General features: G+C 42.9%; 1 protein-coding gene across 2 annotated transcripts in view; it reads right to left on the bottom strand.

The window, feature by feature from the left end:
- Positions 1-3,269: 3,269 nt before the first annotated feature.
- Prkcb (protein kinase C beta) overlaps positions 3,270-22,419 on the bottom strand; it is a 324,620-nt gene continuing 305,470 nt past the window's right edge. Inside the window, exons 17-18 of one of the 2 annotated variants that reach the window (XR_007835021.1) lie at positions 9,848-10,063; positions 3,780-3,928 (exon numbers count right to left, since the gene is read on the bottom strand). Coding sequence is in view for 1 of the 2 variants with exons in the window: in XM_051192859.1 (XP_051048816.1) it covers positions 3,776-3,928 (153 nt within the window). In the remaining variant the exon portion in view is untranslated. Of the gene's footprint in view, positions 3,929-9,847; positions 10,064-22,419 lie in introns of both variants that reach the window. The other variant, XM_051192859.1, reaches the window with a different exon arrangement.

Raw genomic sequence — 22,419 nt, 5'->3', positions numbered from 1 at the left:
CAAAGTCTCCTGCTGTAAGGTGACATCTGTTTCTCTTCTCCTTGATCTGGCATATGGAAAGGAAGCAGGGACTTGTGAACACTTGTGAACTGGGCCTCTCTCTCTTGTCTACTCTTTAGAGTCATTGAGTCTACTATATTAAGAAGTTTACTCCAATCTTCCGGAGTATCAGAGATCAAGGACATGTAACAAAAACAGACAGCCCATGGAGCTTCCCCCAGTCTGTTAATCCAACGTGATGTGGATAAGACCATCTTAAACAGGTACTAGCTGACTTTCCAGGTGCCTGAGATAAACAGACAAGTCCCTCTGAGACAAGCTGAAGTGGCCAAACCAGAATAATCTCCACTTTTAACCAAACAAACTGTTGGTTAAAAAAAAAAAATCAACTGAATTTTGGGCTGGGGATATGGCTCCGTAGTTAGGAGCTCTTACTGCTTTTGCGAAGGATCTGGCTCATCCAGCAACCACATGGTGGCTCACAACCACCTGTCACTCTATTTTCAGGGGATCCAGTGCCTTCTTTTGGACCTCCAAGGGCATCAGGCATGTATGTGGTGTACAAATATACATTCAGACAAAACACACATGTAAAATAAATTGTTGAAAAAAAGGCCACTGAGTTCTGAAGTACTAGATAACTAAAGTGGAGTTCTATTGTGTGTGGTTTTCTGTCTCAGTGGTGTTTGTGTTCCTGAAGATGAAGAGATATAATTCCTCAGAGGGTGCAATTCAGACCCTTGTCTTAACCAATGAGCTTGCTGTGAAACAACTGACAACTCCATGGACCAATGCAATGGCAGGTGGACTGTTACTGAAATGCTTCTCAGTGTTGGCTTGCCTTTCAGGTATCTCTGATCCCAAACATCTTGAGGGAAACCCCAGATTTCCATAAGAAAAGAATCTACCATTGTGGTTTGTGTACAACCCCACTTGTTCCACAAGCAGACAGTTTTGTTCTGAGAGTCCATTCTTAGTTAACGTGCTCTGGTGGCTCTTTGCTTCTAGTTGCAGCAGTGTTGTTCACAATCTGTGCTGCAGGCAGCCTCTAAGATGGTATTCCAACACTCCACCTCCTGGGGGTCTCACCTTGCTTCATCTCTCTCCTTTGCACCTAGGCCAAGCTTATTGAATGACAGATACTTCTAAAGACTAGAAAGTAACAATGTGAAATGTCGCTTTAGATACACAGGTGCAAAGACTGTGATCTCCAAGTTGGGCACTTCCATTTGATCACTGACTCCAGAAGCCACCTTCTGTGTCCAGAAGTATCCCTATGATAAGCTCATGAGGAACTGATGCTGTTGACAAGTGTAACATGATAAATAAAAGAGACAGATATTGGGGTACAAGCTTCCAAACTGAAGATTAGAGAAGCAAAGCAGCTAGCCACTACCTCTTACCTCTACCTCAGTTCAGGCCAGAGGGGTGGTCCTCAGACTGTTCCTGACTTCACTGCTCCTCAGATTCACTCAGACTGCTATGATCTCAATGTGGCTAGAGATCCCTGAGACTGAAGATCCTGCTGACAGGGATTGGTAACTGCCTCTCTAATACATTCTTAAATGGGACACACCCATGTCTATAGAAATCCACATATTTTTGTTTTAATATATGCTGCATAGAACCACAGTTCTCAGGTTTGATGTTGGCTTCATCCAGTTTTCACTGACAGGGTTTCTAAACTTCTCCAAAGATGAGATCACTACTAGATCGATGGATTCATTGTATCTGCCCCTTTGCTCCATTTGCTGGGGATAAATAAACCTTAGAGAATCAGAATGTAAGTGGTGTATGACGAATTTGCTCTTTTCTGCTACCCACCAGCCTTAGCAACTACACAGGCATTACTGCTATTTCCAAAAGAAAACAGAAGCATGACTCCATTCAGAGATGAATGTAGCAGGCTGACACTGGTGATTCAGTGCCACACCACTCTGCGCTGGGAGTGGAACTCCTCATCTCACCAACAGCATTCAGAAGAAATCCTCCCATTTTTCCACGTTTCCTTGTGCCTTTCTGAGCAAGTATAGTAACTGGAGAAAGGGTGTACGTTTTTCTCCTTTTGCAAATGCTGAGATAAATTAGCATTAAACAGAAAAAGAAAAAAAAAAAGCAACCCCAAAACAAAAAGCAACACCATCCTCTTTGCTGACTTTTATTATAAAGTTTTTAATTAAATATTAAATATTCTGTATTTCTTCTTAAAGATTATTTTTAGTGTGTGTGTGTGTGTGTATCTGAGGATGCTATCTCCTGAAGCTGGAATTGTAGGCAGTTGTGAGTTACTCAGTGTGTGTCCTGGGAACCAGACTCTGCCCCTCTGGAAGAAAAGCAAGTGCTCATAAGTGCTAAGCCATCACTCTAGATCAGTGTTTTTCATATTTAATAATAAGCATGAAACACACCGACTAGAACAAGGTTAGACACCCAGACTATGGATACAGGACAACAGTAAGATCCTCAAGCTTGAGGCTCACATATGGAAAAGCCCTAAATGGCTATAGTAATCTGGGAGGTAGATGAAAGGAATAAGACAATAGAGGCTGGCAGATACTATAATAAAATGAGAACATACGACTTTCAAAGGATGCACACACTTAAAATTTACTACATTTTACTTGCTTGTGTGTATGTGTATGTGCATGTGCATGCACACGCGTGTGAACTTGCATGATGTGGCATGCATGTGGAGGTCAGGGGGTACATTGTAAAAGTTTGTTTTATTCTTCTGCCATGTGGGTCATGGGAATGGAGTTTGAGTTCATAGGCTTGGCAGCAGGTTGTTTTATCTGTTAGTTCATCTTACCATCCCCTCCCACACCTAAAGACAAGGTTCCAAGAGTCCAAGTTGGCCTCAAACTTGCTATGTCATGAAGGAGAGGATGCCCTTGAGTTCCTGATGCTGGGATTATAGGCATGTACCACAATGCCTAGTTTAGGCAGTTCTGGGGATCAAATCCAGGGTTTCATGCAAGCTTAGTAAGTATTCTACCTACTGAGTCACACCCCAGCCCAAGAATGCAGACACTTCTTAGTTCTGTTGAATTATTTCCACATGGAAAGATTAGCCCAATCGTGGCCAATATCCTGATTTTTACCCCCCCCATCTGAAAGTCATATGAAATGTTCCATTTTAAATGTGTATAGCAATTTCAATGAGAATAAAATCAATGCTAGTGAAAGACACCCATTAACTGGCAATGCCAGCTTGTATTCCTCCCATCTGTGATGTAGTGTGCTCAGAAACAGACATGTACATAAAAGGATTTGCATGTATGAATTCAGTTTAATCATACCAATTCTTAAACAAAATGTTTCCTCCAAGAGACAAGAGTTCACAGTAACTGCAAAGCTTACTCACAACATTTTAAAAATACCGGTCATGCTTAGGTAGCATTCAAAGGGGATAATAGAGAGTAACTGTAAAAACTTTGACCAGGAACATCAGCGTCTGACTTTAAAAATTACAAATACCGAAGCGTTTTGGTATCGGACACAGTTAAGTTTTGACACTGTTGGTTCATTGGATGAGTTTCTGGAAGTCTGGAAAATTGTACCTCTATCAGTGGGTAATGCACTTATTCTAAACTAAACATTTTCAAATGTAGAAAACAAACTAGCAAGCTATACATACAAAGAAAAGCCCTCTAAGACAAGCTCTCCACATGATGGATGCCAGCAGAGGCACCATGAATCCTGGAAGACTGGAATTGGTAACAGACACTCAGCCTGAAGTCTTACACCCAGGCTCAGCAATGGAATCTGCATTCACCTACACATTAATGACAAACTCTGGGTTAGTATATGAGAAGCCAGCGAATTCATTTTGATCCAAGTTCATGATGAAGAGTTTGTCAGTGGGAGTCAGTTCCACAGGCTGCCTGGTGAACTCTTTGTCGAAGTTGGAGGTGTCTCGCTTGTCTCTCTGCCAAATGGAAAGCAAACACATTAACACAGAAGCAGCAGCAGCAGCAGCAAACATGACCAGGACATGCCAGTTACCAGAAGGCTGAGAAAAGCTCCTGGGCTGTCACAAAGCCCCGTGCTGACAGCTTTTAGCAGATGCATTCCATGTACCGGCTTTCACTTCATAGTATACGCTGGTTGGGGTGGGGGAGGAGAAAACTTGGTAGGAATATTCTATGAGAAGAACAGATCCATTGATTTCTTTAAGAATTGCCCTTAAAAATAATGTGTGTGTGTGTGTGTGTGTGTGTGTGTGTGTGTGTGTGTGTGTGTGTGTGTATAAGGGTGTACTATGCTTTGCCTTTAAGGAGAATTACATTGCTAACTATTTCCTTTTACAGCTAATGTCATAGAGTTAGTAAGCTCTTAGATAGAGTGTCCTGGAGGAAAATAACTCAGTAGCAATCTCTGTGGCCACAAGCTGACTTTGTTGAAAAAAAAAAAAAAAAACGAGAACTGTTTGAACACACTGCTCTCAGAAGATGAATGGCCAGGTACGGAAAGCAGATCAGTGTTCATTGCAAGAAGCTAAGCATCGTCCACCTCATCCTCATAATGTCTGAGACTCACTGGTGACCATCTCAACAGCCTAGATGGAGCCAGAATTGTGTCTAAAGATGTGGCTTAAAGTTTCGCCAATAATCTAGGGTCTACTTAACTCATATTTTAGACTCAGCCCCTAAACGAGATTGGTGGGAGTTAGGCTTTCGGAGGCTACTGAAAAGCCAATCAAAAGAGTAAAATCTGGGCCTTCACTAGCCAGAGAGTCTCTTCAAAGATGTTGGCAGTGCACTTTATAAGAAACACAATCCCAAGCTTAAAGTACGATCTATGAAGGCAAGCTTGAAAAATGAGACTACTCAATTTTCAGAGTGGGTAGCCTGGCCTTCCTTCCTTCCTTCCTTCCTTCCTTCCTTCCTTCCTTCCTTCCTTCCTTTCTTCCTTCCTTCCTTCCTTCTTCCTCTTTTTTGCTTACCAGCCTGCCTGACTGCATATGTATAGACATTACTAACTACGGTTTGAGGTGGGTTCTACCAGAGGATGTGAATGTGGGCTGACTAATGGGTCCTTATGATATGCTGGCCTCTCCAGGGTCCTTGTAAGCCTATTACTCTTTCCTATTCTCACCTTGCCTGTCTAGAGAAGGCAAAGATGATGTCTTTGCCTCCCATTGTTTGATGTATAAGAAAACCAGGGCACAGGTCGCTGAAGGGGCTTGCCCAAAACTGCTCAGTGGATTGGTGATTTTTATCTGACCACATAGCAGCTAATTTTGCCTCATTAAAGCTTCTCTGGCAGGAGAGACAGCCTGAGGACTGTTTGCACAATGCCTGGAATGTTTGAGCAGCTGGTAGCAGGTGCCTGGCTGAAGCCAAGGTTGTGTCACACTAGCGTTTATTGGCTGACTCACTTTGGTCAATCTTAGTAGGCTTATTCCCTAACAGAGACTGGTTGATAAGGGTCTCCTATTGCCAGGCTCCAAACTACTTCTTGGATGCTCCCTTGAGACAGGTAAGATATTCCCTACTTCCTTCTAGGGTATCTGAGTAGGGCTATGAGATTGAGGGTGACAAACTGGCATCAGGAGGCCATATGGAAGAGTGTAGGCAGAGAGGGATAGGCTAAGGCTATTCATAAAGCTGTTTTTCTACATGGTGGGCCATCTTTTGCCATTTCCTATTCATCCTGGCCTTTTGTGGAAGGTTCTAGGCTTGGGCACTCGGTGTCTGATCCAGAGGAAAACTTGGATGCCTTCCGTTTCTTTAATACTCTGTTCTCTCTGTTCTGAGCCTACATGCCACATGTCAGCATTGTCTTCAGTGCATTTACTTCTGTGGGGAATTTGCATTGTTTCTTTCCAGGAGGGCAAGGTCCTTGTCTCTTCCTGTGCTATTGTGTTTCCAATGCCAAGAATAGTATTGAGCACATAGTAGGCTGTTCATAAGTAGTCACTGAATCAATAAAAGAAGATGACTAAAGGGGCACTTTCTTGCTTTTCCTAATTCCTGAGGCAGATCCCTCTTCACAATTAAGAAAAGTAATAGCATTTATTTCTACCAGCCCTAAGGTTTACACAAGTGGGCACTGCACTTGGAGCCAGTACAAAGTGAACTGTGTATGAGCAAAGTCCACAAGCTATAAGGCTCTGTGTAGGCAGGAGAAGGGCAGACCTGCGGCCAGAAGATAGGCAGCTCCTCTTTTGGGGTCTCTCCCTATACAGCAACCCTTACCTTGGAGTATGTGGCAGAACTTCCCTTCCTACCAACTCCAACTTTGAGAGCCTTTTCTTACTCACTGCTTCAATAAGCTATATACTCTAAATAAGACTTCATTTTAATGGGCTTCATCTTATTAGTGGTCCCAGAAAATCTTAGGATTTTACCCTAGAATGTTGGGAGGGAATGGTCCCCTTTTGGGTTGTAGCATTTGAAGCCACATGAGAACAGGAACACTCATCCTAGGAAGAGTATTGATTCTATTGGCTTTCTGTGGTTCACTGATCATCATCATGGCCCTATCTTTTCTCAGAAGAGATCATCGAGAAACCTAAGAAGTTAAAAGGGTAGATTCATGGATCCAGACATTTGATTGGTCACACTTCATAGCTTTAATTAGATTTCCTTGATATCATTTTTGTTTCTTCAGTTCTCCCAGAAGTTAAATACCCCCCACACCTCCTTTTTTTGTAGAAAATTTAAGTCTGTTTTAGGTGTGCTAGAGGGATCAGGATGTGACCAGCAGTATTCTAAAAGGGGACTGGTATTCTCCTGAGGGCCTGTGGATATCTGGTAATAGACCATGACAGGTAGCACTCAAGATTCAGTACTAAGTCATAAAGCCAGATGGCTCCCTGTCTTTGCAAAAAGAGATAACACAGTTCCTATCTGCTCACATTGGGGGAGCTTCTGCAGTCTGATCAAATATGGAGGTTGTGCCTTTGGCCCCTCCTACCTCTCCCCCCCCCCCTGTACCCTCTGCACTATGTGATTGCGGCAGAAACTAGGTTAGAGGACACCCTCAGCTTCAGACTGAGGCTATAGAGAGACAAGGAAGATGCAAAGATGTCCATAGTGGATTTTCTTAACAAGCCCAGAGACTCTATCTAGACAGCATCATGCTTTTAATTACTTGTTTTATGACTGTCTTTCCCACAGATGGTATGTTGGAGAAAGAGAGAGAAGGGGATGGATTGCATCTTTATTATTTCTCACCATGATCCTGGCACCCAGCCTGGCACACAGTTGGTGCTCAATAAATGCTACTTGAATGGATGGAAGGGGCATAAATGTATGATTGAAAAAAAATAAGTGAAAATATTTCTTCTTGGATAAAACTTCAAAATTTCCCTAGAGTTCTTATGTGATGAAAGTTGTTTCTTGGTTTCCTCTGATCTAGAAAGTTGGTAGAAGAGGAAACAGTAGGAAGTCTGATTAATGATCCCTTCTACAGAAGCTTCTGGGACCCATCTTCAGTAAGGTACACTAAGGGAATGGACCTTTGGCTTAAAAACTGTGGACCTTGAAAAATAATGGTAAGAATCTGAAAATGTAGAGTGTAGTGTATATATTTACACATATAGTATTGTCTGTCTGTCTATCTATTATCTATCTATCTATCTATCTCTATCCATCCATTCATCTATCCATCCTTCCTAAATTGCTTTCTAAGGTTGTCTCAGATCACTTGCCCAAGGTTTCTCTACAGTTTTTATTCTGAGTGTGTGTCCAAGGCCTGGTGACTCAGTAATCAGACGAAAAACTCTATATAACTTGCTTGGGAGTGGGTATATTGCTCAGAGATATTTGTTCTGTTACAGAACAGACAGAGCCCTACATTAGGAGGTCAGAATACCCACATGTGTATTGCCACTGACAAAACTTCAGAAAATTACTTTTACTCTCCAGATGCCAGTTGTCGTAATGATAAAGTGAGGTATGGGGTTTCCTTAATATCCCTCTCTTGCTAGCATCCTAAGATTATCAGCTAGGACTTCAAGTTTGCTTGATGTGATCTAAAAGGTACAGACCACAGACTTGAAGCAGAGTGGCATAAGAGGCCAGGAAAGAATGAACTATAAGGATCTTTGCCTCAGCAGAACCCCAAGGCATTATCTTCTTAAAGAGGAGGAGGTGTACTTCAAGGACACTGGTCCTTTGATAGTTTCTGTGTGACTTCTCAGAAGCCCTGCAGGTCCTGGAAATCTTTTGACTTGTGTGATAAGGATTCTCTTTAGGACTGTCTGAGAGGAGCAGAGAGCTGAGCTATAGGCAAGGGTGAGGGGCCTCCTGCTGTCCTCATTTGTTCAGAGGGAAATGAAGCCTCTCCTACCACTTGGACTTCTGGGAGCTCACTGAGTTGCTTGCTCAAAAAAGCTCAAACTTGGAAGAGTGGAAATCCTGATGAGAAGCTTAAGAGCCTCAGGCATGTCCCTAGCTAGCCTCTAAGCTTGACTCTGGTGGAAATGTGGGCTCTGAACTCTGAGGTTGTGGGAGGTTCCAGCCTGTCTACCCCACCCAATTTTAGGTCACCAGGCATTCCCTGAATGGCTTCCAGGCCCTGTTTTCAGCTGGTTGAGCACTGAGGTTGTATAAGATCCTGCCTCAGCCCCTTTCTCCTAAGTTCCTTCCATGGGCCCTACTTTGTAGTGTGGGTCCTCATTGTTCAAAGAGAACAGTTTTCTTTGAAATAGGATTTCTTCTTTTTTGTCTCTCTCTCTCTCTTTTTTTTTTTGTATCTTGATGCTAGGAGAAAAATATCAGAACAGATGCTGAAGTACAAATGAACATTTCCACAAACATCTTGCAAAATGACATCAAACTGAAGAATGTAACCACCATGGTTTGGAGAGACGGTCTCTCTCTATCAGAGCACTCTGTTAGCTCTCCAATAGCAGTGCTACACCTAGACAAACTCCCTCCCCCACAAGCACAAGTCTGCTGGGCTCCATAGCCATCTTCTTGGTTGAACAAAGCAGGTCAGGCCATTGTGGTTAATAACATCTGGACATAGTTTTTAAAGCATGTGTAACAAAGTAAGGTTTTTTTTTTTTTTTTTGCATTTCAACAATGACAGAAATAAAAAAGCAAATAACGTTTGAAATGTAATGTAAAATCACGGTCCTTTGGGACCTTGCTAGAGTGACCATGTGGTTCCAGGAACAGTGCCAAATGCCATTCTTGAGTAGTTTGGGGGATGAGGGTACCAGTATCAGACATACAGTATTAGAAAGTATAGCATGGTGGTAGCACCCAAACTGGTCACCTTTTGACCCTGGGAAATGCTTTTAGATTGATACTTGTCTAAAAGCATATTCCTGTTGGCTTTTTTTTTTTTTTCCCTTTCAGACTTAGATAATTTTCTTAACATTGAGTTTAAAAAAAATAAAAATAAAATTTTATTTTTAGCATGTTCTTTTCAAAGCTCTACTGCCTCCAGAACAAGCAGTGTGGAGGGATTCCCTCTAGGGCAAAACAGCCATCTACTTGGATTCAAGCCAAGCTCCCAGCCTGGAAAGTGGAAGAATATTGTTAGCATTCAGTTCATCTGTCCATTTTGTGGGGACGATGTAGATTGAATGATTAGGGTAAAAATGGCAGTGCGGAGAAGGAGGGAGAGAAAGCAAGCATTTTCTCTCCCCAGTGGGCCTGTTAGCTGACATGCTGGGGGTGCACACAGTAGGAGGATTTTGAGCGTGTCTCAATTATGCAGCACTTTCTACATGCCACCTGCATAATTCCATCTCCTCGAGATGCTCCAAACTACTGGAAGACATTTGGGTTCTGAAACATGGCCACTCTAGCCTCATTAGAAAAGAAAACATGGATGTAACTTGGCAATGATAAAAAAAAAAAAAAAAAAAAAAAAAAAAAAATGTCACCATGATAGCTGTTGAGCTTGAATGACAGAAATGAAGGACGGAGATCTACAGATCTACTTAGCTCTTGACTTCAGGTTTTAAAAATTCAGAGTTAACAAAGGAAAATCCTTCGAATTCTGATTGGTCAATATTCCTGATGACTTCCTGGTCAGGAGGTGTTAGGACTGGTGGATGGCGGGTGAAAAACCGGTCGAAGTTTTCAGCATTTCGCCCACACTATGAGAGGGGGAGAAAAGAACTTGTGGTGGGTGGGAAAAAACAAAACAAAAGCCAAAATAAAGCAGAACTGAACAGAACCGGGTGTGGTTTTCCTCCAACCCCTTCCCTTTCAGAAACACAGAGAGGTTGTTTCGATGATCAGGAATGGGAGCAATGTAAAATGCAGAAGTCTCATGACCTTTGGAACGTGACCTTGGGCTCCCACCCTTTGAGTGCTGTAGCTCTCAGGTCAGTCCTGGTTTCCTTTTGGGAAGTCAGGAAATGTATGACAAAGGCATGAGATGGTGGGGCTAGCAACATGTAGCATGTTCCCACCGTATCACCCACCCCCAATGAGTCAGACAAGGCCATCTGTTGGGAGAGATGAAATTAAGGTATTTCCCACCATTAATGGGTGTCAGATGTCAAATAATGACCCATTCATACATCACCTGGAGAGCTCAATATTTACAGCAGCAGATCCCTTAAAGTGCCATCTGCTGCTCTTGATCAGGAACCCTAGGTGTTTCTAGCTCAACAGAATATAGTTTTCAAACACCAGCCAGTAGAGGAAGATCCCAACCATAGGATCTCAGTTGCACCACAAAATCCCCGCGGGATTAATCATTGACCCTTCATTATAAGGTTCCAAGAGATGAAGGCAATCTCTCTTTCTCCACATAGGAAGACCTGGTGTAGGAGGAAATTCACATGCACATGCGGAACTCCTGTCTAAGGAAAGGAGATGAGGTGCTACATTGAAGTTCTTGTTCCTGCTCCTTCCCAGAATGACCATGTACACAGAGGCCCTCAGCATCCTGGTGCCTACAGGAGGTGCTGTGATTTGAATGCACAGTGTCTCCCACATGATCAAGGGTTCAGATACTTGGTCCTCGACTGGAGGCATTGTTTTTGGAAGGTTGTGGAAACCTTAGAAAATGGGGTCTTGCTGGAGGAAGTGAGTTAGTAGGTGCAAGCCTTGATATCTTGGCCATACTTCCTGCATGCCCACTGCTTCCTGGCTGCTGATGCAACAAGAACAGCCACCTTACACTCTTGCTGCTCATCAAGTAATTGATCACAACGATACGATTGGGTGAAGTTCTTTGCCAGGTGCTCAGCCATGGCAAACACACAATATAGATTACCAGCCATTATTATGACTAATATTGTAATAGGATTACGTTGATGTTGCCTCCTGTATTACATACCTTTCTCATCGTTGTGATCAAATGCTTGATGAGGAAACTGAGGCCAGTAAGATCAAGCCATCTGCTCATGCACAGCTTGCAATCACCAATGCTGTAGGTGGAGATGGATCCACCCAATGTCAGAGCCAGGATCTCTGGTTCCACATTTGCAAATAGAGCCAATAGGAAGTGACAGACTGAACTGGGAACGGGGCAGAAGTGGGAGCAAATCATGGCTCAGGTGTTGTGGTTGTTGTTTCGATTAACCAAGAACATGGTTATCTCAACAGCAGAGACAGAACACTGGAAAATGCAGGAAAATAATAATTGGTGATTTCTGCTTTGGGATATGATGGTTTTAAGAGGCCAGTGCATGTCTAGCTGAGAACCAAGGGGGACTGGGTGTTATGGGGCTTGGAAAAGACCTTGAAAGAACCTTTCAAATGGCACACTGAGGGGTGGGGGTGGTGGTGGTTAATAACAGGAATGACCACCAGGCACTCTCCATGCCCCAAATGGCTTTGCTCATGGTCATATGCTAACCCTTCAAGACACAGATTTTACTCCCCCATCTGCCAATGAAGACATTTCCCTCAGCACTGTCCTAGAGCCTGAGAGGGACCAGGAAAGAGCAACTCAGCCACACTAAGAACTGAAGGAAGCCACTGTCCCAACAGAAACAACTCTAAAAAGTCGAGCAGTAAAGTTGCTGAAAAGAAGCCATAGATTAATTTGAGCATACACAGAAGGGACACTGGGGGTTGCCTGAGCTCCTGTTATTAGGAGAGTGAAGGCCAGCAAGTGTTTCTGTAGAACCTTAGCAAAGGGCAGACACATGGGATGATACTGTCAGGGAGCCACAGCGGCTGCCTGAACAGAGGTGAGCTCCAGGTTCTGTGTCCTTCAAACAGGGATTGAATCCTGGCATCTTGTTGGGCATTAACTGTACAACTCTGGGGACATTTCCTAATGTCTTGGGTTCTTCTTTTGTAAAACAGGGACAACTGTGGGTCTTATAATTTGGAGTTGTGATGATAACAGTGAGAATAAAAGAGGATTCCCTGAGCTTGCTGGGCCACCCGGTTCAGTGAGAGACCCTGCCTCAAAAAATAGAATGGGAATAAATTCTACTACTATATCAACCTTTGATCTCTGCATGCATAAATATGTACACGCAAACACACTTGCACACACACACACACAAGTACACACATCACCTTTAATAGAAGAATAATATGTATCTCATATTCACTCTGCTATGGGGAATTTACAGGCACAAATGATAAAAAAAAAGGACATAAAAAGGCAAATTTCAGAGTATGTAAAAACATGAGGGTAAGAAAGTTCTAGAAGAAAGTTTAAATAAATGTATTTATAATTTGAGAGTGAAAAAGACATCCCCAAAGGGTTAAAACCAATAAGCAACAAAGAAAATTCTGCCTAATGATGTTAAAAACTAAAAATGTATGTGTAGTTAAAAAAAAAAAAAAGAAACAAAAAAATCCAAAAGACAACAAATAAGATTAAAGGCTAATAGTAAACTAAATAAAATGTATTTGTAACACCTACTATAGAAGGGACCGTTAATTTATAAATCTGAATTACAAGTTAAGTGATTATATGCCAAGAAGAAAAACCCCAAAAGAAAATTATAAAAGGGGAAAACTTAATTTTCCTTTTCTTTTTTTTGGGGGGATGCAGAGAATTGAACTTGGGGTTTCAAATACACTAGAGGAGTATTCTCCCACTGAGCTATATTTCTAGCCTGAGAAATCTATTTTTAAAGGGTTTATATTTATTTTAAATGGTGTGTATGTGTGGTAGGTATGTGTACTTAAGTACAGATGTCAATAGAGGCCAGAAGAGGGAGTCGGATGGGGGCTGGAGTCACAGGCTGCCTAACAAGCTCTCTGGGGGGGTTGGAATTGGGTCTTCTGCAAGAGCAACATTGTGCTCCTAACTATTAAATCAGCTCTCTAGTTACTCTGAGAAAATGATTTTAAAGAGTCAAAATACACAAAATGTGCTCACACTCGAATTACAGTTAAGGAAATGGCCTTTGAGCGAGTGCGTGGTGAAGCAAGTAAGGGACAGTGTGGGTTGGATGTCTCAGAGGCACTGCATGTGCAAATGCCCTGAGGCAGGAATGTGCTTGCTGCCATCCCCAATGAAGCCAGAGTGGCAGCAGAGTGACCAAGGGGCAGGAGGGACAGGCGAGGTCTCAGAGAGGGACAGGAGCCAGAGCATGATCCCCATGGCCATGCAAGGACAGTGAATTTCCATCTCAGCTTGATAAGCTCTAAGTGACATGATCTGTTGTGTTTAAATGAGGTCACCAGTGTTGTCTACAATGCAGGCTGCGTGTGACAGGGTGACACCGGAAACAATGAGTCCAGGTAGGAGACTGCTGCAACATTTGACACAGAGAGGGTGAGGGCTAGGAGGAAGGGGTTTGTAGGGAAGATGCATTTGGACTTGGGCTATGACACATTTGCATTTAGTGTTGACACAAGTGCAGGTGGGTGGAAACTGAAGGAGAGAGGAGTTGATGTCCTCGGGTCTTCGGCTTTAGCTGCTTGCAGAGTAACTACCACTAAGAGTTGAACACATTTATAGGGCAGGGGATTGGATCTTTATTTTCCTTCATGGTGGGGATGCAGTATGGAATGGAGGGTGTTGGGGGATAGATTGGTATCAAGGGCATTGAATGCAAATAATTATCGTTGTCCAGAGAAGAGAAAGGACGGGCAGGGCAGTGAGAGGGCTCACTGGTGGAAGGTGGCATGTCATAAGAGATTTCTGCTGCGTTTTTCTGTGGCCTGGATGTCAAGACCCAAAGAAGCCAACACTGGAATCTTCAGAGCCTGTTTTTCTTAAAAACAAACAAACAAAAAACCCAAAAAAAAACAAAAACCCAAGTGATCCACTTCCCATCCCCACTAGGAGGAAGGCTGCTGATTTGCAAGGCTCCCCAGGGGCTGTGAAAGGAGTTGAGAAATAGCTTCTAGCAGTCCTGGGGCCACCACCCCCACCCCTTCCGAGGAGAACAATGAAATCTTTAAGTGAGATAGCACAGAGGCTAAGCAGGATGTAGGGGTTAAGCAAGGGGGCAAAGCTGCTGTGGAGCCTGATTTCCCTGCTAATAAGCAGCTTACGGGGCTGGCAGATCACAGCCTCCCTGTTAAGTGTTTCTGTGTTTTTCAAAAGGAGCTGTCACTGCCCATTAGTTTCAGGGGCACTCCCTAAATGGAGACGTCAGCCCTTGGGAGGCAGAGCCTGGGATCTGTTCTATGCCTGCTGTGTCCTTGGAGAGAAGGGGCAGTTTGGTGGCTGGGATCTAATTATCAACATAGTCTGGACCACAGCTGCCTCCCTGACAGTCCTGGGTAGATTACTCTAGCCTCATTTAGCTGCTGGCAGCAAATCCAACCCCCTTCTTGTCGGGGTACATCAGAGGGCTCTGGCACAGGGACAGGGGATGAAGCCCACTATGGTACTTAAACCACAGGCACCCATTCCAGGAGTGGAGTGAGCCTTTTGGAATCATGCTCACTTGTGAGTCTACAAACCTACACAGAAAAGTTGACCTGTGAGTGGTTGCAGAGGAGCCATGCCCACTCCTCCTAGTTTCTGTTTCAGGAGGTTGCCAACAGCTTACTTGGAGTTTGCCTACTAAGCATGGTGCTGGAGTGTTGCTCAGCAGTTAAACACGCGCACTGCCCATGTGGAGATCCCTGCCACCATGAAAATAAACAGATGTGGTGTCTCCTCAGCTATTCCCATCATAAGGATCACTCAAAATGCCAAGATGCCAAGAGACAGTAGAACCCACATCCTTATCCCAGGACCCACTTTCCAAGACCCCTGCGGCAGGGTTGCCTGAAATGGTAGATAACACCAAACCCTCTACAGGCAGTTTTCTCATTTACCTTGTAAATTAGACTTAGTAAAAGATCAAAGGCTAACAAAGCAGATCAATTATGATAATATAGTGCATTAAAAGTGTTTTTTTTTTTCCTTTTTCTTCTTCTGATATCCTAATTGTTTTGGACACAGTTATTGACAGGTAACAAAAGGAAACCATGGATGGTGGGGAACATTCTAGGCCTTTTGCTTGCTTTGTCTCAAATGCTTCCCATTGCCCACAGTCCACACTGTTTGTTTTATTTTGTGACAGGCTCATTGTGTAGCCCTGGCTGGCCCAGAACTCACTCTGTAGACCAGGCTGGCCTTGAACTCACAGACATCTTCCTGCCTCTGCCTCCTGAGTGCTGGAATTTAAGGTCTATAACACCACACCTGGCCTCAAAGTCCACACTCTTTAGAATGGCTTTCTACAGATACTTTCCATGCATGGTCTTATGGACTACTGCGCCTCCCCCTTATCCACCAGCCGGCATCACACTAGGGCCAAACTGAACTATTTTGATTCCTGGAATACTCACATGCACTTCTCACCTCCACCCTTGTCAAGGATGTTTCCTCTTCCAAGAACTCATACCTTCCACCTGTTCGAACTCACCCCATTAGTTTCTACACATCCTGCCTCTAGAGGGGAGTCACTTCCCAATAGGCTTTCCCTGGCCCTCCTCTATGTTCCTATAGCCCATATGGACACAGGATGTTAGCCAAGGAATCACTATAAGAAAAAAATTAGAATCATCTATTAACCAATAGAGAAAACAGTTAAGTAAATAATGACACATCTATTTGATGTATCACATATTTGCAGAGGAATATCAAACATCATCATTTTACATATAATTTCTAAAAGTATACAATGTGTTTCCATCCTATAAATTACAATGTGTATGACAATGACAACCTTGTTTGAGGCAGGGTTTATTTGTTGCTGCCTTCTGTGTATCCCAGACTCCAGACTGGCAGCCCTGAGAGTTTCTGGAGCTTCCCTGTCTCTAGCCACCTTCTCCAGCTTTGCAGGGATTCTGGGGCTTCAAACTCAAGCCCTCAAGTTATTATGGAAATACACTAACGGCTGATCCATCCCTCTGGCCTAAGAAGGGTCTTTAGTGTTTGACAGCTAGTTTGTTTTGTGTCTGTTTTCTTAACTATAATTTAAAAGCAGCATGCCCTGTTCTGTTTTCCTCCTAATATGTTTAAATGCCACCTCCTCAGAGGAGCTGTTCTCTGTTCCCTCCTTATCAGGTAGCTCCCACAAACAGCTTCTCACTGTTTGATATTCCCCACCAGGACATCCCTTCCCATGTTACCAGTGAAACATACTATTTACGTGTCTCAATCTGTCTCACACACTCACTTGTTTATACCACTATCTCCTATTTCTGCTGCTGTTGTTCAACACTCCATTTCCAAGACCCAGTACAGGCTCTTGATGCTACTGAATGGGTCAGCAATTGGATCTGTCCTGTGCTGCTAAAGAAGCAGGTACTGTGCAGGGTACCTCCAAGCATCCTGTCTCGTCAATCCACTGATATCTCTGTGAAGTGCTCATTGTACTATGAGGGAATGACTTTACAGGGCCTAAATGTCTATGATTTGATCCCACAGGTGACAGATTCAGCCCCTTCTATCGGTCCTCTCCCTTTGTAAAAAACAAAACGTTTAAAGAGCACCAAAAGAAACAAAGTCTTACTGCAATTTCTACATCACCATGTGTATTATATACATGTGTGTGCATTTGTGAGAGGGTTGTACATGTCTGTGAGGGTAAACACACTGCATGAGCACAGGGAGAGGCCAGAAAAGGATCTTAGGCGTCCTTCTAGTCCCTTGAGATAAAGTTTGTTTCTGAACCTAAAGCTTGTCACTTTGACTAGCCTGGCCATCAGCTAGCTGCTGTAGCAGGGATCTGCCTGTCTCCTCTTCCCCAACATTTGGATGACCTTAAGGTATGAGTGACCTTACTATGGTCTGATGGGGGAATGTCCTTCTGTACATATGTTTCTCTTACTGGTTGGTGAATAAAACACTGTTTGGCTAATAGAGGCAGGAAAATAGGCAGGTCTAGGAGATGTGGAGAATTCTGGGAAAGGCAGGCAGAAATAGACTGAGAGGGACACCATGTAGAGATCAGGAAGATAGGATGCACCAGGCATTCTCTTGGAAAATAAGGACATGTAGAAATACATAGATTAGTTAATAATTAAGACGGAGCTAGCCAATAAGAAGCCCTAGCTATCGGCCAACAGTTTAATAATCAATATGTTTCTATGTGCTTATTTGAGGCTGAAGCTAGGCGGGACCTGGAAAAAAAAAAAACCTCCAGCAACAATGGTCCTAACAGTGAGTCTTGTTAACTTGGCTTTTATGTGGGTCCTGAGAACTCTAACTCAGGTCCTCAGTTTAACCCACTGAGCTGGTTCCCAAGATCCAGATCCTAACTGTTGCAGTAAGTGACTGTTCTGGTCTGAGTTCTGGATGACTGGGTGAAGAAGCAGATGGAAGCTTTTTATCCTTTAAGCAGGCTTGGAATCATTATTTTTAATGTGCTTTTTTTTAAAAAAAAAAAAAAAAGAAAAGAAAAAAGACTAAACGAAATGCATAGTAGACATTTTCCACATCAACAAAATATCTTCTCATTTATTCTTCTCTGTTCATCTTAAGTTCACATTGCTGATTAGAATAAACTCCCATAGTTACTATCCTTTCTATTTGTCTGCTTTTAAAGAGCCAGTTCCCACCAATCTGTGAGATAGGTAGGGAAAAGATTATCTTGTATCAACAGGAAAATTGAAAAACTGACACTATAGTTGGGGTCCCCTGGAGTAACTCAGAAGCAGCACCATGAAGAGATTCTTTGGCTCTGTCTCAGGCTTTCTGCAGTACCCACTATCCCAGAGCATACACTCTACCACATAGCATGGCCTTGTACGCTAGATGAGCTGACACAGTCCTAGCTTTATCATTCCTGGTGTAACCTGTAAGCAAGTGAGCTAAGTTCCCAACATTCACATATTCTGTTAAGTTCAGATGACTTTACCTCATGTGCAGGGAAGGGAGGATGTCCTGGACTTTAGATAAAAGGCTTCATTATTAATGATGCTATTACTGTGTCATGATCATTAACAATATTCACTGGTAGGGTCATCTACTCATTAAGGTCAACCATCATTCTTGAGAAGTTTATTACCAAGCTTAAAATGAAGCTTTGTACTTGAAAGTTGTATATAAGTTCAAATGAAGATTGTAGTTGTCTGTGATTTCATGTATAAAATACAAAGACTCATTTTGCTTTGAAGCTAGGTAGCAAACTGAAGTAGTTATTGCACCTTTCAGAATAGGGCAGTTGGACCCTGCCCTTGACATTCTTCCATTGATTAATTCTTTAGAACCTTAATAATTGTTTTTCCAAATCATAAGAAGATGAAACAGAAAACTTGCTAGAAAAACATGGAAGTGTAATCAAAATTTTAGAATAAAAGCTGTTGCTGTTGTTCTATGCACGTCCAATATTTAGCACAGCTACATCTGATGCCAAGGGCTGACTGTTCTGCCAGTGAACATATGGGGTGGTCATGGTGTACTCTGTCTGGCAAGTATGGGTCTCAGAGGCTCTGCCCTAACCCACCAAATATGGAAAATTGCACTCCAGTTAGTTAGAAGCCCAGCAAAAATCTGCCACTTAAACTCGGAGGTTGTGAGGTGCCGGGGGCTGTGAGGGATGGAGACTGTGAGGTGTGGGGGCTGTGAAGTGTGGGGGCTTTAAGGTATGTGGGGCTTGAGGTTTGGGGAGATGAAGATCTGGGGGATTAAGGTATGGGGATGTAAGATGTGGGAGATTGAGGTATGGAGAGACTAAGATCTGGGGGATTGAGGCATGGGGATGTAAGGTGTGGGGGCTGTGAGGTATGGGGAGACTAAGATCTGGGGGATTGAGGTATGGGGTGTAAGATGTGGGGGCTGTGAGGTATGGGAGGAACTGTGACTATTGGAAGAGCTGCTGCAAGGCACAAGCACAACCAAGGCTTCAGTTAGAGATTAGAGGAAAGGCGCATGCTCAGGCAAAAAGGGTCCATTTCCAGTCTCAGTGAGACTCACTCCCTTGGAAAGACATTTCAAGCAGGTATAGCCACCGCTTCTGAGTTGTTTGGAAAATAGATTTAGGGGCAGGGCTATTTTGTACTTGTTTTTAAGGATATGCACTTTGTTAATAACAAATATGCTTTGTCCCTTTCTGAATTATAGGCAGATCTTAATTCTCCAAATTCTGCTGTCATTGGATATGGTTTTTTATAGAGTTGGAGCTTTTACCAGGAGTAGCTGGGGACACAGGAAAAGCAGCAAATACCATGTCATAAAACAGAAAGAGGGACTTTGAAAGGGGGAGCTCTAGGGGATAAATAAGTTGCTAAAGTGTTTGCTGTGCAAGCATTAGGGCCTGAATTCAGTCCCTGGAACCCACGTAAAAGATCTGGCACAATGGTGAAACATCTGTAATCCAATACTGAGTAGGTGGAGACAGGCAGATTGCTGAGGCTCACTCGTCAACCAGCCTCAGCTAATAAAGTAAACACCAGGCCAATAAGAGACTCAAATGAATAAATGGATGGACAGAGCCTGAGGAATGACACCTAAGTTCTCCAGCCTCTGTGTACTCATGCACTCACATACACATATGCATGGATACATATGTACACACACACATACACACACACACACACACACACACACACACATACAGAGAAAGAGAGAGAGAGAGAGAGAGAGACAGAATGGAGAGATTCTCAATTTAGCTTATAGATATACAGTTGTCCTTCAAAATCCACAGTGGATTGGTTCCAAATATCTTTTTGTATCCTTAAGTACCTCAGTTCTTGGATGATGCAGTTTCTTATATAGAATGTGGGCATAACCTATGTATGTAGAGTATGAATTAGATGACTTAGGGTACCTAACATGATGCAAATGCTGTGCAAGCAGTTATTATCCTATTCTATTTTTAAATGATGTCAAGATAGTGTTCTAACACAAAATTTAATTTCTTTAAAAAAAAAATGTCCATCCATGGTTGGTTGAATCCATACATATAGAACCTGGGGACACAAAAAGTCAACTGTATTCATATATTCAAGAATGTATTAAAAGAATAAAGCAGAGTTTAATGTGTTGATCAGTGTCACCTCCAAGGCAAAGAGACTAAAGCAAGGAACAGAGGTGTCCCGTATTAAGATTGGATTAGAAGTGGAATTCTGAACTTTCATCTAGGTTGGCATCTTAATTGGCTAGCGTTTAAAAAAAAAAACAAGATTCAATAATTTTATGCATATGTTTGAGTATATATGTGTATACAGATGAAGCTGTATGTAGTTATATGCAATATGTGTGTGGTACATGGAGTGTTTCTGTGTTTGTACACTTCTTCTCTACAGTATCCCAAAGGAACTAGGCAGTAGAAAGAAGGTCAAGACAGTGCAACAAGGTTCCTAGTAAGAAGAAGTGGGAGACTTAATTTCACTGTGTAGCCTTTAAAGAAACACTCTGGTAGTTTTACACATCATGCATACAATGACTGTTAGGCATTCCATTGTCTTCTGTCATTCCATCTACAGTGAACCCCTTCTTCTTCCTAGCAAGCCCCCCTCCTATTCACATGTCTTTTCTGGGTGTGTGACTTACTGAGTTAATTGGAACTGTTTGCAACAGCATGAGCAGGTTATTGTTGATTGGATTATAAGCAACTTCCCTGTGGCTACACCACTGAAAAGAATGACACCTCTCCTTCCAGCACTCATGAATAATAATGAAGAGGTGGGGCCTCATGGGCACACCCACCATTTACATTATGAAATGTAAATTAAAGCGCTAGCCAATCTCAATTGCTCACTGCATAGCTTTGGATGTGATTGGAAGTTTGATTTTTCAGATTTTCTTTAAAGGAAGATCAAAGTATGAAGTAATGAGGTTAAGAAAGACCTCAGGCTTGTAAGAGCAGGCAATTTCCAGGTCATTGCTGACTCAAAGGGAGAAATGTCAATAGAGTGTCAGGAGCAGATTACACCAGAAAGAAAGGACAAATTGTCTCTAACCAGAACCAGCTAGAACCAGTAACCTTTCCTAAGTTTGTATGCAAAACTGGGTTGGGAAGCTGGCTTCACAGTAAGGAGGGACACCATGTTTCAGAGAAGAGATTTTAAGATGAGAACAAGGGGGCAGATGATGGCCAGAAAAGAGTTGGAATGGATAGCCCATGTCTTGTCTACAAAGCACACATCTCCTCTCCTAGCAATAGAGAAACATATCCTTTCTTTCTCATTATGCTTTGTTTAGCTAGGAATAGAGCTAATCTCTTAGCTCAGGGGGACAGATGACCCAGGCCAAGTCGATTAGCATAGACCATAGTGACATGGAATTGAAGAGAATCATATGGCTTACTACCAACTCATAAGATTAAGTCTAAAGCTACCAGCAATTTTAGGGGAAAGCAGCACTTTTGGTGGAAGTTTCTGGGAATTCCAGGAACTAAGCTGTTTGCTGCCATGTACCTGTAACACAGTTAAGCTTGAATGTGAACTTGATTGCATCAAGAGATTCCAAGAGATCAGTCAAGTACACTTGTAGGATTCTTTCCAGAGACAACTAGATCATAAGGCTCTGACCTATTTGATGTTTAATCCACTAGTTTGAATGGGCATTTAAAGGTGACAGAAGTGGAAGGTGGAACCTACCTAGAGGAAGTACTAACTGGAGAAGTACATTGTTGGGGATATGCCTTGGGCCCACCCCTTTCCTGTCTCTTTATGCTTTCTAACTGCCATGTGATGGGCAGCTCTTTACTACCATGCCCTTCTCCTGCAATGCTTGTTCTGCCTCAGAGAGCCTCATGCACATTGAGGCGATAATGATGGTCAATAGAGCTATACCCTGATAGGCCAGGGATTTGAGTCACTCACTTAAGCCTACCTACACATCTCAATTTTTCCAGTCACTCAGGAGTTGGGGTTGTCAGTGGAGAGCAAGGACTTTGAGCTTGAGTCATACAAACTTGAGAAAAGAAGCTTTAGGGCTTACCCAGGGGACTTAGGAAAAGATGGCCTGGAAGGCAAAGGACCCAACTGAGGTCACAAAGATTTCATGCATGGGGGCTCCTTACTGCCCATCTTCAGTCATCTGCTAAACCGCAAAGATGATGCTGAGTGTGTTGAGTTAAGGCTCCATTTGACTCTTGGTCCACTTTCCTTTTTGATGGATAGTCTCCCTGGATCC

This window comes from Phodopus roborovskii, unplaced genomic scaffold (assembly GCF_943737965.1).
Source record: "Phodopus roborovskii unplaced genomic scaffold, PHOROB, whole genome shotgun sequence".
Taxonomy (NCBI): domain Eukaryota; kingdom Metazoa; phylum Chordata; class Mammalia; order Rodentia; family Cricetidae; genus Phodopus; species Phodopus roborovskii.
This window is presented reverse-complemented; position numbering and strand designations above follow the sequence as displayed.